At 66.9% G+C, this 13,849-nt stretch overlaps 2 protein-coding genes across 5 annotated transcripts; one reads left to right on the forward strand and one right to left on the reverse strand.

Moving 5' to 3' along the window:
- Positions 1-16: 16 nt before the first annotated feature.
- On the reverse strand, positions 17-6,356 carry LOC129202274 (alanine aminotransferase 1-like). 4 transcript variants are annotated; one of them, XM_054814743.1, is made up of 11 exons: positions 5,946-6,347; positions 5,215-5,304; positions 4,844-4,952; positions 4,608-4,741; positions 4,277-4,520; positions 4,113-4,192; positions 3,899-4,032; positions 3,647-3,818; positions 2,266-2,421; positions 1,492-1,604; positions 17-176 (listed from the first exon to the last, which is right to left on the reverse strand). In XM_054814743.1, exons 1-11 carry the CDS (start codon positions 6,186-6,188, stop codon positions 86-88), a joined length of 1,566 nt encoding a protein of 521 aa, XP_054670718.1. In that variant the 5' UTR covers positions 6,189-6,347; the 3' UTR covers positions 17-85. The 4 variants fall into 4 exon arrangements, with proteins under 4 accessions (XP_054670718.1, XP_054670717.1, XP_054670716.1 ...); XM_054814742.1 differs by having other exon boundaries at positions 2,266-2,370; positions 4,277-4,741; positions 5,946-6,356; XM_054814741.1 differs by having other exon boundaries at positions 4,277-4,741; positions 5,946-6,350.
- Positions 6,357-6,663: 307 nt separating this feature from the next.
- Positions 6,664-13,848, forward strand: LOC129203724 (alanine aminotransferase 1-like; the record flags this gene model as incomplete). Its single annotated transcript, XM_054818591.1, has 11 exons — positions 6,664-6,726; positions 7,959-8,165; positions 8,271-8,379; positions 9,386-9,519; positions 9,605-9,848; positions 9,933-10,012; positions 10,093-10,229; positions 10,335-10,506; positions 11,917-12,072; positions 13,227-13,339; positions 13,584-13,848. Coding segments are annotated over 11 exons (1,506 nt in total), but the record flags the coding sequence as incomplete, so codon positions are not given.
- Between the last annotated feature and the right edge of the window lies 1 nt (position 13,849).

Below are 13,849 nucleotides of genomic sequence, written 5' to 3' on the forward strand. Positions count from 1 at the left end.
GGTGGCGGAGGTGCAGTGCGATCTCGGGGGGGGGGGCTTTAATGGGGTCAAGGGTGGGGACACGGGGCCGGGGTGGCCCCCCACATCAGGAGAAGCGGCGCAGGAAGGCGGCGTGGAAGCGGGTGAGGGCAAGCAGCACCCGCTCCAGCGTCTCGGCCGGCAGCAGGAGGGACAGCCTGGGGGGCACAGTGGGGACACGGGTGGTCTCACCACCCCCCCTCCACCCAACCCCAACAACCTCCTGGTGATCAAACCCGGTGGTCCCCAACCAGCCCCTCCATCCCAACCCTCTCCCCAGTCCCGCCATCCGTGACATCCCCCTTGTCCAACCTCAACCAGCCCCCCCCAAACCGGTCCTCACCCACCTGTCCCAGCCAGCACCCAGCCCCCGACACCAAAACTCTGCTGCCCCCAGCCCCCGACCCCACGCTCCCCGTGTCAACCAGCCCCCAACACCCAGCTCCAACCACCCAACCCTGCCAACCCTCTCAGCTCCAACCCAACCTCCCAGCCCCAAACACCCAACCCAAACCCCGATACCCAACCCCAAACCTCAGCCCCCACCACCCAACCCCCAAAGCAAACACCCAACCTCAGTGCCCAACACCCAACCTCAACCCCAACACCCAACCCCAACACCCAACCCCAACACCCAATCCCAACACCCAACCTCAACCCCAACACCCAACCCCAACACCCAATCCCAACACCCAACCCCAACACCCAATCCCAACACCCAACCTCAACCCCAACACCCAACCCCAACCCCCAACCCCAACACCCAATCCCAACACCCAACCTCAACCCCAACACCCAACCCCAACCCCAACACCCAACCCTAACACCCAACACCCAACCCCAACATCCAACACAAACCTCAGCCTCCCAACCCCAAAGTGAACACCCAACCCCAACACCCAACCTCAACCCCAACACCCAATCCCAACACCCAACACCCAACCCCAACACCCAACCTCAACCCCAACACCCAATCCCAACACCCAACACCCAACCCCAACACCCAACCCCCAGCCCCAAACCCAACCCAAAACTCAGCACCCAACACCCAAACCAAACCCCAACCCCAACCCCCCCCCCCCCCCAACCAGCCCCCAACACCCAACCTCAAACCCCAACATCCATCCTCAACCTCCCAACCCAAACCAGTCTCCCCCAGCCCAACACCCCAGACTGAACCAGCTCCCCAAACCCAGCCCAGACCTCCTGACCCGCCCCAGACCTCCCCCACCCACCCCACCAGCCCCAGCATCTCCCATCACCCCAGCTGCCCAACCCAACCCATCTCCCCCCACCACCCCATGACACCCCAACACTGCCCACCCCAACACCCAGCCCCAAAACATCAACCCCAAGCACCCACCACCACCCTCCGCACCACCTTTCATCACCCAACCCCAACCACCCGCCCCCAGCATCTCATCACCTGTCACCCACACATGCCCACCACTGCCCCCCCCCCACCCCAGTTACCCCACGTGGTGGGTGCCCTCTGGCTGCCCGAACTCGCTCCCCGGGGCCAGCACCATCCCCGTGGCCTCCAGCAGCTCCTGGCAGAAGAAGACATCGGGCTCCAGGCCCAGCGCCTGGGGGAGAAGGGACGGGAGGGTCACCCTGTGCCATGGTGGGGGGGGTCCTGTCCTGGGGTGTCCATGGCCCCAGGGTGTCCCATGGCCCCAGGGCGCCCTGTACTCCCATGGTGTCCCCCCTCCCATGGTGTCCCCCCTCCCAAGGTGTCCCACGTCCCCATGGTGTCCCCTCTCCCGTGGTGTCCCCCCCCAGAGTATCCCATGTCCCCCAGGGTGTCCCACGGCTCCAGGGTGTCCCACATACATGGGGTGATTCATCTCCCATGATGTCCCCCCTCCCAGGGTGTCCCACATCACCGGGGTGTCCCACGTCCCCATGGTGTCCCCTCTCCCATGGTGTCCCCCTTCCCAGGGTGTCCAACGTCATTGGGGTGTCCCATGTCCCCAGGGTGTCCCATGTACTCGGGGTGATTCATCTCCCAGGGTGTCCCCCCCTCCCGTGGTGTCCCCCCCCCAGGACTCCCCCCACCCCAGGGTGCCCCGCACACCCCAGCGATGGCTCCTGTCCCCAGGACGCCCCCGTGTCCCCGGGGTGCCCCACACTCCCACGCCGTCCCACGTCCCGGGGGTGGCTCCCGTCCCCAGCGTGCCCCCCCTCCACCGGTGTCCCACGGCCCCGGGGGGCCCCTCCCCATGTCCCCGTCCCCCGGGCGCTCACCCGGGCCTGGCGCAGGGCGCGGGGCGGGAGCTGGATGCGGGGGAAGGCGCGGGCGCCGCCATGCAGGGGCCGGCAGCGGATGCCGGGGGCCCGGCCCAGCACCTCCTGCACCAGGCGGGCGTTGTGGGCCAGGTCACGGCGCAGCCCCTGGGTGTGCTGGGGGGTGGGATGGGATGGGATGGGATTGGGAATGGGATGGGGATGGGATGGGATGGGGATGGGATGGGATGGGGATGGGGATGGGATGGGATGGGGATGGGATGGGGATGGGATGGGATGGGATGGGGATGGGATGGGGATGGGATGGGATGGGAATGGGATGGGGATGGGATGGGATGGGGATGGGATGGGATGGGATGGGGATGGGATGGGGATGGGGATGGGATGGGATGGGGATGGGATGGGGATGGGATGGGATGGGATGGGATTGGGAATGGGATGGGATGGGATGGGGATGGGATGGGATTGGGAATGGGATGGGATGGGATGGGATGGGATTGGGAATGGGATGGGGATGGGATGGGGATGGGATGGGGATGGGATGGGATGGGATGGGATGGGGATGGGATGGGATTGGGAATGGGATGGGGATGGGATGGGATGGGGATGGGATGGGGATGGGATGGGATGGGATGGGGATGGGATGGGGATGAGATGGGATGGGATGGGGATGGGATGGGATTGGGAATGGGATGGGATGGGATGGGGATGGGATGGGATTGGGAATGGGATGGGGATGGGATGGGGATGGGATGGGGATGGGATGGGATGGGATGGGATGGGGATGGGATGGGATTGGGAATGGGATGGGGATGGGATGGGATGGGATGGGGATGGGATGGGATTGGGAATGGGATGGGATGGGATGGGGATGGGATGGGGATGGGATGGGAATGGGGATGGGGATGAAGATGGGGATGGGATTGGGATGGGATGGGGATGGGATGGGGATGGGGATGGGATGGGGATGGGAATGGGATGGGATGGGGATGGGGATGGGATGGGATGGGATTGGGATGGGATGGGATTGGGATGGGATGGGGATGGGATGGGGATGGGATGGGGATGGGGATGGGATGGGGGTGGGATGGGGATGGGATGGGATGGGATGGGGATGGGATGGGATGGGGATGGGATGGGGATGGGGATGGGATGGGGATGGGATGGGGATGGGATGGGGATAGGATGGGGATGGGATGGGATGGGATGGGGATAGGATGGGGATGGGATGGGGATGGGATGGGGATGGGATGGGGATAGGATGGGATGCACAGAGCCCACCTCTCCTTCAGCAAGTTGTGGGACATCACCCCCTGCCACCAGCAGGACCCAGGTGTCCCCACGGCATCCGGCTGCGGGGAGGGGACCCGGCGTTACCCACCTCCTGGAAGGCTGGGTAGGAGGGATCGTTGGGCAGCGGGGGCTGCATGGCCGTGTCCAGCATCACCTGCCCCAGGATGGGGGGGTACACCGACATCCCCCACGTGTAGAAGCACTTCAGGACGCTCGGGTCGATGTTCACCAGCTCAAAGAATCCTGCTCGGAAACCGCCCCTGGGGGAGCAGGGGGTGGAGGGGGCTGGGAAAAGGGGGTTTGGGGGACTCAGGGAGAGTTTGGGGGGGTCGGTTCTTACCCCCCGACACTTTTGGAGAGGGAGTAGAAGGAGACGAGCTGGACGGTGGAGGCGAGCGGGGCACCCATCTCCCCCAGCACCCGCTTGAAGGAGAGGAAGGGGCGGTCGGGGAGGAAGGCTCGTTCCTGCTGCACCTGCGGCACCCAGGGTCAGGGGGTGCTGGGGCGGGGGGCACGGACACCCCCCCCACCCGCCACCCGCCACCGGCACCCACCTCGTCCGCCAGCAGCAGGACGTTCTCCTCGCCCGCCAGCCGGATGATGTCCTCCATGCTCTGCCGGCTCAGCACGTGCCCTGCCGGGGCGGGGGGAGACCCCTCGTGTCCCCCCCAGCCGGGGAAACCGAGTCACGGGGCCACCGCGCCGCCCCACAACTCACCCGTGGGGTCCCCGGGGTTGACCACGCAGAGCGCCTTGGGGAGGCATCGCGCCCGCGCCCGCCCCAGCGCCCGCCGCACCGCGTCGCCGTCCACGGCCCAGCCCCGCTCCTCGGCCAGCGGGTACGGCACGGCCACGGCCCCCGCCAGCCTCGCCGCCGCCCCGTGGAGCGGGGGGCCCGGCACCGGCACCAGCACCCCCGTCGGCTGCGCCGCCGTCTCGTCCACCAACAGCGACATGACGTCCTGCCGGGAAGAGCCGCGACGGCTGGAGGGTCCTCGGTGTTCCCACGGCCGTGGAGGTGCCACCGCCGGGCCCCGTGCCGCGCTCACCACCATGGCCGCCGCGGTGCCACCGCAGGGGACGACGCAGCGGGGGTCGCTGGGGATGCCGCCGTCCCTTCGCTCCAGGTAACGGGCCACGCTTTCGGCCACGGTGTCGGTCACGTACTCCAGGTTGTACGCCCCTGGGGACGGATCCGGCGTCACCGAATCCACCAAACCCTCCGTGCCGTGCTCCCCATCCGTGGGGCTGGACCCCCCCCAAGGCGCGCCCGTCCCCGTCGTACCTGGGCTGCCGCCCTGCAGGTGCCGCAGGATCTGGCCCGCGCGGCGCTTGGCGTCTGCCGGCACGCACTCGGCACCCAGCAGCTCCGGGTACGCGCAGATGGCGGCAACCTGCAGGGATCCGGTGACCCCCCCCCGTCACAGCCCCCCCCACCCCGACACCCCGGGGGCACCCCCAGGGTCAGGATCCGGCCCTCCCCACCCATCCCCAGGGTGCTGGGTGGGTGGGTGGGTGTCACGGATCCAGCTGTGCCCCACATCTGCGTTGGTGGTGCCTGGATTGATGCTCAGCGGCCCCATGGCTGTGTGTGTGGGGGGGGGTTCAGCTGTGGGGCACCCCCCAAGTGCGGGCAGCCGCGGGGGTCCCCGTTACCTGCCGGAGGAAGGCAGCGGGCTGGTGGCCGGCGGCTACCGCGTCCCCGAAATGGCAGCGGGTGACCTCGGTGAAGGGCTTGTCCGTGCCCTTGGGGGCGGGAGGCAGCTCAGGGGGACACCGTCCCGTGCCCCCCCGTATCCCCCTCCCCCAAGCCCGGGGGACATGGCCGGGGGGGGGGGGGGGGGGGGCGTTGGGGAGGGGAAGGCACCCCAGAGCATCCCAGGGCACCCCAACGAGGTGGGGGGACCCCAGGGTGGGAGCTGTGCCCTGTGGGGGGGCTTTAGGGACACGGGGTCTGGGTGGCCGTGGGGACCCGTGGGTGTCTGTGGGTCCCGTGGGGCTCTGGGTGTCTGGGGGTCCTGTGGGGCTGTGGGTGCCTGGGGGTCCCGTGGGGTTTTGGTGGCCGTGGGGACCTGTGGGTGGCTGTGGGGCCCTGGGGCTGTGGGGCAGTGGGTGCCTGTGGGTCCCTGTGGGTCCCTGTGGGTCCCTGGGTGCCTGTGGGTCCCTGTGGGTCTCTGGGTGTCTGGGGGTCCCGTGGGGCTCTGGGGCCGTGGGGACCTGTGGGTGCCTGGGGGGGTCCTGTGGGGCTTTGGGTGGCTGTGGAGACCCATGGGTGCCTGTGGGTCTCTATGGGGCTGTGGGTGCCTGTGGGTCCCCGTGGGGCTCTGGGTGGCCATGGGGTCCCGTGGGGTCCCGTGGGGTCCCGTGGGGTCCCGTGGGTCTCTCACCTGGGCCAGCTCCGCCTCGATGGCGGCCGCCCGCTCGAGCAGGGGCTGCAGCGGAGACGACGTCACCGGTGGGCTGCCGGGGTTCGCTGGGGACGGGGGGCGGCCGGAGCCCCCCGAGGTGCCAACCGCCGCCATGGCCGGGGCAGGAGCCGGAGCTGCGGGTGAGCGCGGCCGGGGGGGCAGGAGGGGGCCCGGGTTAATGGTTAGGGGCTCGGCGGTGCGTGGCGTGCCGGGGCGGTACATCGCGTGCCGGGGTGCCCGGGGCGGGCAGGGTCCCGGCCGTCGGTCGGTCCCGCTGTGCCCGGCTCCTGCCACGTGCTGTGGGTGGCACGGGGCACCCAGGGGTGCCGGGGACACGGGGTGCCGGGGAGCGATGCCCACCCCCCCCCCGTCACCCTGCCCACCTCCCGCCATCCCCGTCACCCACCACGGCCGCTGTCCCCAGGTGCCCCCCGGGCACCCAGCCCCCTCCCCACCCACCGCTGCCTCGTTACCTGCCTCGTTACCTGCCTGATTAACCATCCCGTTACCTGCCTCGTTACCTGCCTGACCTGCCTGATTAACCATCCCGTTACCTGCCTCGTTACCTGCCTGATTAACCATCCCGTTACCTGTCCCATTACCTGCTTCGTTACCTGCCTCGTTACCTGCCTGATTAACCATCCCGTTACCTGTCCCATTACCTGCTTCGTTACCTGCCTCGTTACCTGCCTGATTAACCATCCTGTTACCTGTCCCATTACCTGCTTCGTTACCTGCCTCGTTACCTGCCTCGTTACCTGCCTGATTAACCATCCCATTACCTGTCCCATTACCTGCCTCGTTACCTGCCTGGTTAGCCATCCCATTACCTGCCTCGTTACCTGTCACATTACCTGCCTCGTTACCTACCTGATTAACCATCCCATTACCTGCCTCGTTACCTGTCCATCTCATTACCTGCCTGATTAACCATCCTGTTACCTACCTCATTACCTACCTCGTTACCTGCCTGATTAACCATCCCGTTACCTGCCCCGTTACCGATCTCGTTACCCACCTCATTACCTACCTCGTTACCCGCCTTGTGCCCGCCCCAACCCCCTCCCAACGTCCCTTTACCACCTCCATTGCCGGCCTCGTTACCCACCCCACGACCTGCCCGAATTCCTGCTCCCGTACCCACCCCGTTACCCGTCCTGTTACCTCCCCATTACCCCTCAATTACCTCCCAATTACCCCCAATTACCTCCCAGTTACTCCCCAATTACCTCCCAATTACCCCTCAATTACCTCCCCATTACCCCTCAATTACCTCCCAATTACCCCCAATTACCTCCCAGTTACCCCCCAATTACCTCCCAATTACCCCCAATTACCCCCAATTACCTCCCCATTACCCCCCAATTACCTCCCCATTAACGTCCCTGTTAACCTCCCCATTACCCGCCCCCGTTCCCGCCCCGTTCCCGCCCCGTCCCCCTCCCCCCGTCCCCCCATCCCCCCGTCACTCCCCGTTCCCTGCCCCATTGCCCGCCCTGTCCCCCCCCGTCACTCCCTGTTACCCCCCTGTCTCCCGTTACCGTCGCCGTCACTCCCCGTTACCCATCCCATTACCCACCTCGTTACCTCCCCATTACCCCCCCATTCCCACCCCGTCACTCCCCGTTACCCGCCCTATTTCCCGCCTCTTTCCCTCCCCGTCCCCCCCCCCCGTTACCTGCCCCGTTACCTCCCTGTTACCCCCGTCCCCCCCATTCCCCCCCCGTCACTCCCCATTACCCACCCCATTACCCACCCCATTACCCGCCCCATTACCCGCCCCGTTACCTCCCCATTACCCTCCCCCCGTTACCCCCGTCACTTCCCATTACCCGCCCTATTTCCCACCCCTTTCCCTCCCCGTTACCCCCCCGTCACTCCCCGTCACCTGCCCCGTTACCCCCGTTACCTCCGTTACCCCCGTTACCCCCGTTACCCCCGTTACCTCCGTTACCCCCATTACCCCGTCACTCCCCGTTCCCCACCCTATTTCCCACCCCGTTCCCTCCCCGTTCCCCCCCCCCGTCACTCCCCGTTCCCCCCGTCCCCCTGTCCCCCCCCCGCAGGGACGGTGGCAGAGCGCCCATGGCCGCGGCGGAAGGGACACGGGGCACCCCAGCGGTACCCGGCGTCCCCGAGGACTGCAGCAGCGACGACGCTCACGCCATGGGCCGCGGCCCGCTGGCCGTCCTGCGCCAGGTACAGCCGGGCACCGGGGTTGGCACCACCGGACGGTCACCGTGTGTGCGTGGTGTGTGTCCGTCCCTCCCCCCCCCCCCGTCACCCCCGTCCGTGTCCCCCCAGGTCGCAGCCGCCTGTGCCTGCCCCGAGCTGCTCAGCAGCCCCGCTCTGCCCGAGGCTGCCCGGCACCGGGCACGGCGCGTCCTGCGGGAGATGGACGCCGGTAACATCGGTAGGGTCCGGCACGGCTCGGGGCGTGCTCGGCATCGTTGGGGTGGGGGGGACAAGTGTACGGGGTGGGGGGGCTTGGTGTCACCCTTGGCATGGCCCATAGGGTGCTTGGGGGGGTCCCATGGGGTGCCCGGCATGGGAGGAGGGGGGCTGGCAGGGCTTGTGGGTGCCGGCATGATCTATAGGGTGCCTGCATGATCTATAGGGTGTCTGCATGATCTATAGGGTGCCCAGACCCGTAGGGTGTCCTGGCAGAGCCCATAGGGTGCCTGCATGACCTATAGGGTGTCTGCATGATCTATAGGGTGTCCTGGCAGAGCCTGTGGGGTGCCTGCATGATCTATAGGGTGTCTGCATGATCTATAGGGTGTCTGCATGATCTATAGGGTGCTCAGACCCATAGGGTGTCCTGGTAGAGCCCATAGGGTGCCTGCATGATCTATAGGGTGTCCTGGCAGAGCCCATAGGGTGCCTGCATGATCTATAGGGTGCCTGCATGATCCATAGGGTGTCCTGGCAGAGCCCATAGGGTGCCTGCATGATCTATAGGGTGCCTGCATGACCTATAGGGTGTCTGCATGATCTATAGGGTGTCCCGGCAGAGCCTGTGGGGTGCCTGCATGATCTATAGGGTGCCTGCATGATCTATAGGGTGCCCAGACCCATAGGGTGTCCTGGCAGAGCCTGTGGGGTGCCTGCATGATCTATAGGGTGCCTGCATGATCCATAGGGTGTCCCAGCAGAGCCTGTGGGGTGCCTGCATGATCTATAGGGTGCCTGCATGATCTATAGGGTGTCCCAGCACAGCCTATATGGTGCCTGCACGATCTATAGGGTGCCCAGAGCCATAGGGTGCCCAGCACAGCCCGTGGGGTGCTGGGTCCCAGTCCCATGGGGTGCCCCTTCCTGGCAAGGCCATTTTTTGGGGGGGGTGTGTGCGTGTGTGTGTGTCGTCGTGGTGCCGTGGGGTTCGGGGTGCTCGGGAGCGGCTCTGTCCCCGTCCCCAGGGGGGTACAACCACGAGCACCGGGCACTGGGGGTCCCGACCAGAGTTGCCCATTTCCTCGAGCGTCGCGACGGCGGCGTTCCCTGCAACCCCGGTAACGTCGTCCTCTGCAGCGGCACCGCCAGCATCCTCCCGGTGAGCACCCGTCCCCATCCCCATCGGGGGGGGATCCCGTGCCGGATCCACCCCCCCCCCCAGCTCATTCCCATCCCCACCCCAGTTCGTCATGTCGCTGTTGGTGGACGAGACGGCGGTGCAGCCGACGGGGGTGCTGGTGCCGGTGCCGGGCCCCCCGCTCCACGGGGCGGCGGCGAGGCTGGCGGGGGCCGTGGCCGTGCCGTACCCGCTGGCCGAGGAGCGGGGCTGGGCCGTGGACGGCGACGCGGTGCGGCGGGCGCTGGGGCGGGCGCGGGCGCGATGCCTCCCCAAGGCGCTCTGCGTGGTCAACCCCGGGGACCCCACGGGTGAGTTGTGGGGCGGCGCGGTGGCCCCGTGACTCGGTTTCCCCGGCTGGGGGGGACACGAGGGGTCTCCCCCCGCCCTGGCAGGGCACGTGCTGAGCCGGCAGAGCATGGAGGACATCATCCGGCTGGCGGGCGAGGAGAACGTCCTGCTGCTGGCGGACGAGGTGGGTGCCGGTGGCAGGTGGCGGGTGGGGGGGGTGTCCGTGCCCCCCGCCCCAGCACCCCCTGACCCTGGGTGCCGCAGGTGCAGCAGGAACGAGCCTTCCTCCCCGACCGCCCCTTCCTCTCCTTCAAGCGGGTGCTGGGGGAGATGGGTGCCCCGCTCGCCTCCACCGTCCAGCTCGTCTCCTTCTACTCCCTCTCCAAAAGTGTCGCCGGCGAGTGAGTGCCGGCAGCGCCGGATAAGGGGGGGGGCCGTGCTGTGGGATGGCGGGTGGATTGGTGGGTGGGTGGGTGGGGGGTGAGGAGCAGCTCTGTGTCCCCCAGGAGTGGTTTCCGTGCGGGGTTCCTGGAGCTGGTGAACATGGAGGAGGGCGTCGTGGTGCCGTTCCAGCTGGCACAGTCCATCCCCCGGCCCTGTGTCCTGGGGCGGATCCTGCTCGACCTCCTCATGGACCCACCAGAGGACGGAGATCCCATCCAGCAGGCCCTGCAGGAGGTGGGAGCTGGCGCATGTGCCCAAACCCCGTCCCATCCCCATCCCATCCATGTAGATGTGGCACTCTGGGACATGGTTTAGTAGACATGGTGGTGTTGGGTTGATGATTGGACTTGATGATCTTAGAGGTCTTTCCCAACCTGAAAGATTCTATGATTCTATCCCATCCCAATCCCATCCCATCCCATCCCCATCCCCATCCCATCCCCATCCCATCCCATCCCATCCCCATCCCCATCCCATCCCCATCCCCATCCCATCCCCATCCCCATCCCCACCCCATCCCATCCCATCCCATCCCCATCCCATCCCCTCCCATCCCATCCCATCCCCATCCCCATCCCAATCCCATCCCCTCCCATCCCCATCCCATCCCCATCCCCATCCCATCCCATCCCCATCCCCATCCCCATCCCCATCCCATCCCCATCCCCATCCCATCCCATCCCATCCCCATCCCATTCCCAATCCCATCCCATCCCATCCCATCCCCATTCCAATCCCAATCCCATCCCATCCCATCCCCATCCCATTCCCAATCCCATCCCATCCCATCCCATCCCCATTCCATTCCCAATCCCATCCCATCCCCATCCCATCCCCATCCCATCCCCATCCCATTCCCAATCCCATCCCATCCCATCCCATCCCATCCCATCCCATCCCCATCCCATCCCCATCCCCATCCCCATCCCATCCCCATCCCATTCCCAATCCCATCCCATCCCCATCCCATCCCATCCCCATCCCATCCCCATCCCATTCCCAATCCCATCCCATCCCATCCCATCCCATTCCCAATCCCATCCCATCCCCATCCCATCCCATCCCATTCCCAATCCCATCCCATCCCATCCCATCCCCATCCCATCCCATCCCCATCCCATCCCCATCCCATCCCATCCCCATCCCCATCCCATCCCATCCCCATCCCATCCCATCCCCATCCCATTCCCAATCCCATCCCATCCCCATTCCATCCCATCCCATCCCCATCCCATCCCCATCCCATTCCCAATCCCATCCCATCCCCATCCCCATCCCATTCCCAATCCCATCCCATCCCCATCCCATCCCATCCCATTCCCAATCCCATCCCATCCCATCCCATCCCATCCCCATCCCATCCCATCCCCATCCCATCCCCATCCCATCCCCATCCCATCCCCATCCCCATCCCATCCCCATCCCATCCCCATCCCCATCCCATCCCCATCCCAATCCCATCCCCATCCCATCCCATCCCCATCCCATCCCCATCCCATCCCCATCCCCATCCCATCCCCATCCCCATCCCATCCCCATCCCCATCCCCATCCCATCCCCATCCCCATCCCATCCCCATCCCATCCCATCCCATCCCATCCCCATCCCATTCCCAATCCCATCCCATCCCATCCCACCCCCCAGCACACCCAGGGGCTGCACCGTGACCTGGCCCACAACGCCCGCCTGGTGCAGGAGGTGCTGGGCCGGGCCCCCGGCATCCGCTGCCGGCCCCTGCATGGCGGCGCCCGCGCCTTCCCCCGCATCCAGCTCCCGCCCCGCGCCCTGCGCCAGGCCCGGGTGAGCGCCCGGGGGACGGGGATGTGGGGAGGGGCCCCCCGGGGCTGTGGGACACCGGTGGAGGGGGGGCACGCTGGGGACGGGAGCCACCCCCGGGACGTGGGACGGCGTGGGAGTGTGGGGCACCCCGGGGACACGGGGGCGTCCTGGGGACAGGAGCCATCGCTGGGGTGTGCGGGGCACCCTGGGGTGGGGGGAGTCCTGGGGGGGGGACACCACGGGAGGGGGGGACACCCTGGGAGATGAATCACCCCGAGTACATGGGACACCCTGGGGACATGGGACACCCCAATGACGTTGGACACCCTGGGAAGGGGGACACCATGGGAGAGGGGACACCATGGGGACGTGGGACACCCCGGTGATGTGGGACACCCTGGGAGGGGGGACACCATGGGAGGGGGCACACCATGGGAGATGAATCACCCCATGTATGTGGGACGCCCTGAGGACGTGGGACACCCCAAGGACGTGGGACACCCTGGGACGTGGGACACCATGGGAGAGGGGACACCATGGGGACGTGGGACACCCCGGTGATGTGGGACACCCTGGGAGGGGGGACACCACAGGAGGGGGGACATCATGGGAGATGAATCACCCCATGTATGTGGGACGCCCTGAGGATGTGGGACACCCCAATGACATTGGACACCCTGGGATGTGGGACACCATGGGAGATGGGACACCATGGGGACGTGGGACACCCTGGGAGGGGGAACATCATGGGAGATGAATCACCCTGAGTATGTGGGACACCCTGGAGCCGTGGGACACCCCGGGGGACATGGGACACTCTGGGAGGGGGGACACCACAGGAGAGGGGACACCATGGGGACGTGGGACACCTTGGGAGGGGGGACACCACAGGACGGGGGACATCATGGGAGATGACTCACCCCGAATATGTGGGACACCCTGGAGATGTGGGACACCCCGGGGACGTGGGACACCCCAGGGACATGGGACACTCTGGGAGAGGGGACACCACGGGAGAGGGGACACCATGGGGACGTGGGACACCTTGGGAGGGGGGACACCATGGGAGTACAGGGCACCCTGGGGCCATGGGACACCCTGGGGCCATGGACACCCCAGGACAGGACCCCCCCCCACCATGGCACAGGGTGACCCTCCCGTCCCTTCTCCCCCAGGCGCTGGGCCTGGAGCCCGATGTCTTCTTCTGCCAGGAGCTGCTGGAGGCCACGGGGATGGTGCTGGCCCCGGGGAGCGAGTTCGGGCAGCCAGAGGGCACCCACCACGTGGGGTAACTCAGGGCCGCTGGGTTGGGGTGCTGGGGGTGCTGGGGGACACCCCACCGCGTTGCCCTGAGTCCCCCTTCCCCATCCCTTTCCCGTCCCAGCCTTGTCCCCGCACCCGTACCCATCCCACCCCATCCCCACGTGGTATCGCCAGGGATGGTGGCTCATCCCCGGGGTGGTGGCTCATCCCCACGGCCATGTGTGTCGTCCCCCCCCAAATTGCCCCCCCTCTCTCTCCTGTCCCCCCAGGCTGTCCCTGCTGCCGCCGGCCGAGACGCTGGAGCGGGTGCTGCTCACCCTCACCAGCTTCCACGCCGCCTTCCTGCGCCGCTTCTCCTGACGCCGCCTCGCCGCCCAAATCTGCCATGGCCTCCTGGGGGACTGTGGGGATGGGGGGACGCGGCTGTGCCGTAACCGCGCTGGCGGGAGCCCAAGGAAAGGCACAAAGAGCAGACAGAGGCTGTGGCAGCGTTTATTGGGGTGGCCGCCATGCCATGGGGTCCAGTCCCGCTCAG

This window comes from Grus americana, chromosome 2 (assembly GCF_028858705.1).
Source record: "Grus americana isolate bGruAme1 chromosome 2, bGruAme1.mat, whole genome shotgun sequence".
Taxonomy (NCBI): domain Eukaryota; kingdom Metazoa; phylum Chordata; class Aves; order Gruiformes; family Gruidae; genus Grus; species Grus americana.

Excerpts from the sequence above, each read along its gene's own strand:
- LOC129202274 (XM_054814741.1), bottom strand. The coding sequence starts at position 6,188 with ATGTACCGCCCCGGCACGCCACGCACCGCCGAGCCCCTAACCATTAAC. Across the intron at positions 4,742-4,843 it reads CCTGCAGGGCGGCAGCCCAG|GGGCGTACAACCTGGAGTAC; the intron begins GTACGACGGGGA and ends ATCCGTCCCCAG. Across the intron at positions 177-1,491 it reads GAGGGCACCCACCACGTGGG|GCTGTCCCTCCTGCTGCCGG; the intron begins GTAACTGGGGTG and ends TGTGCCCCCCAG.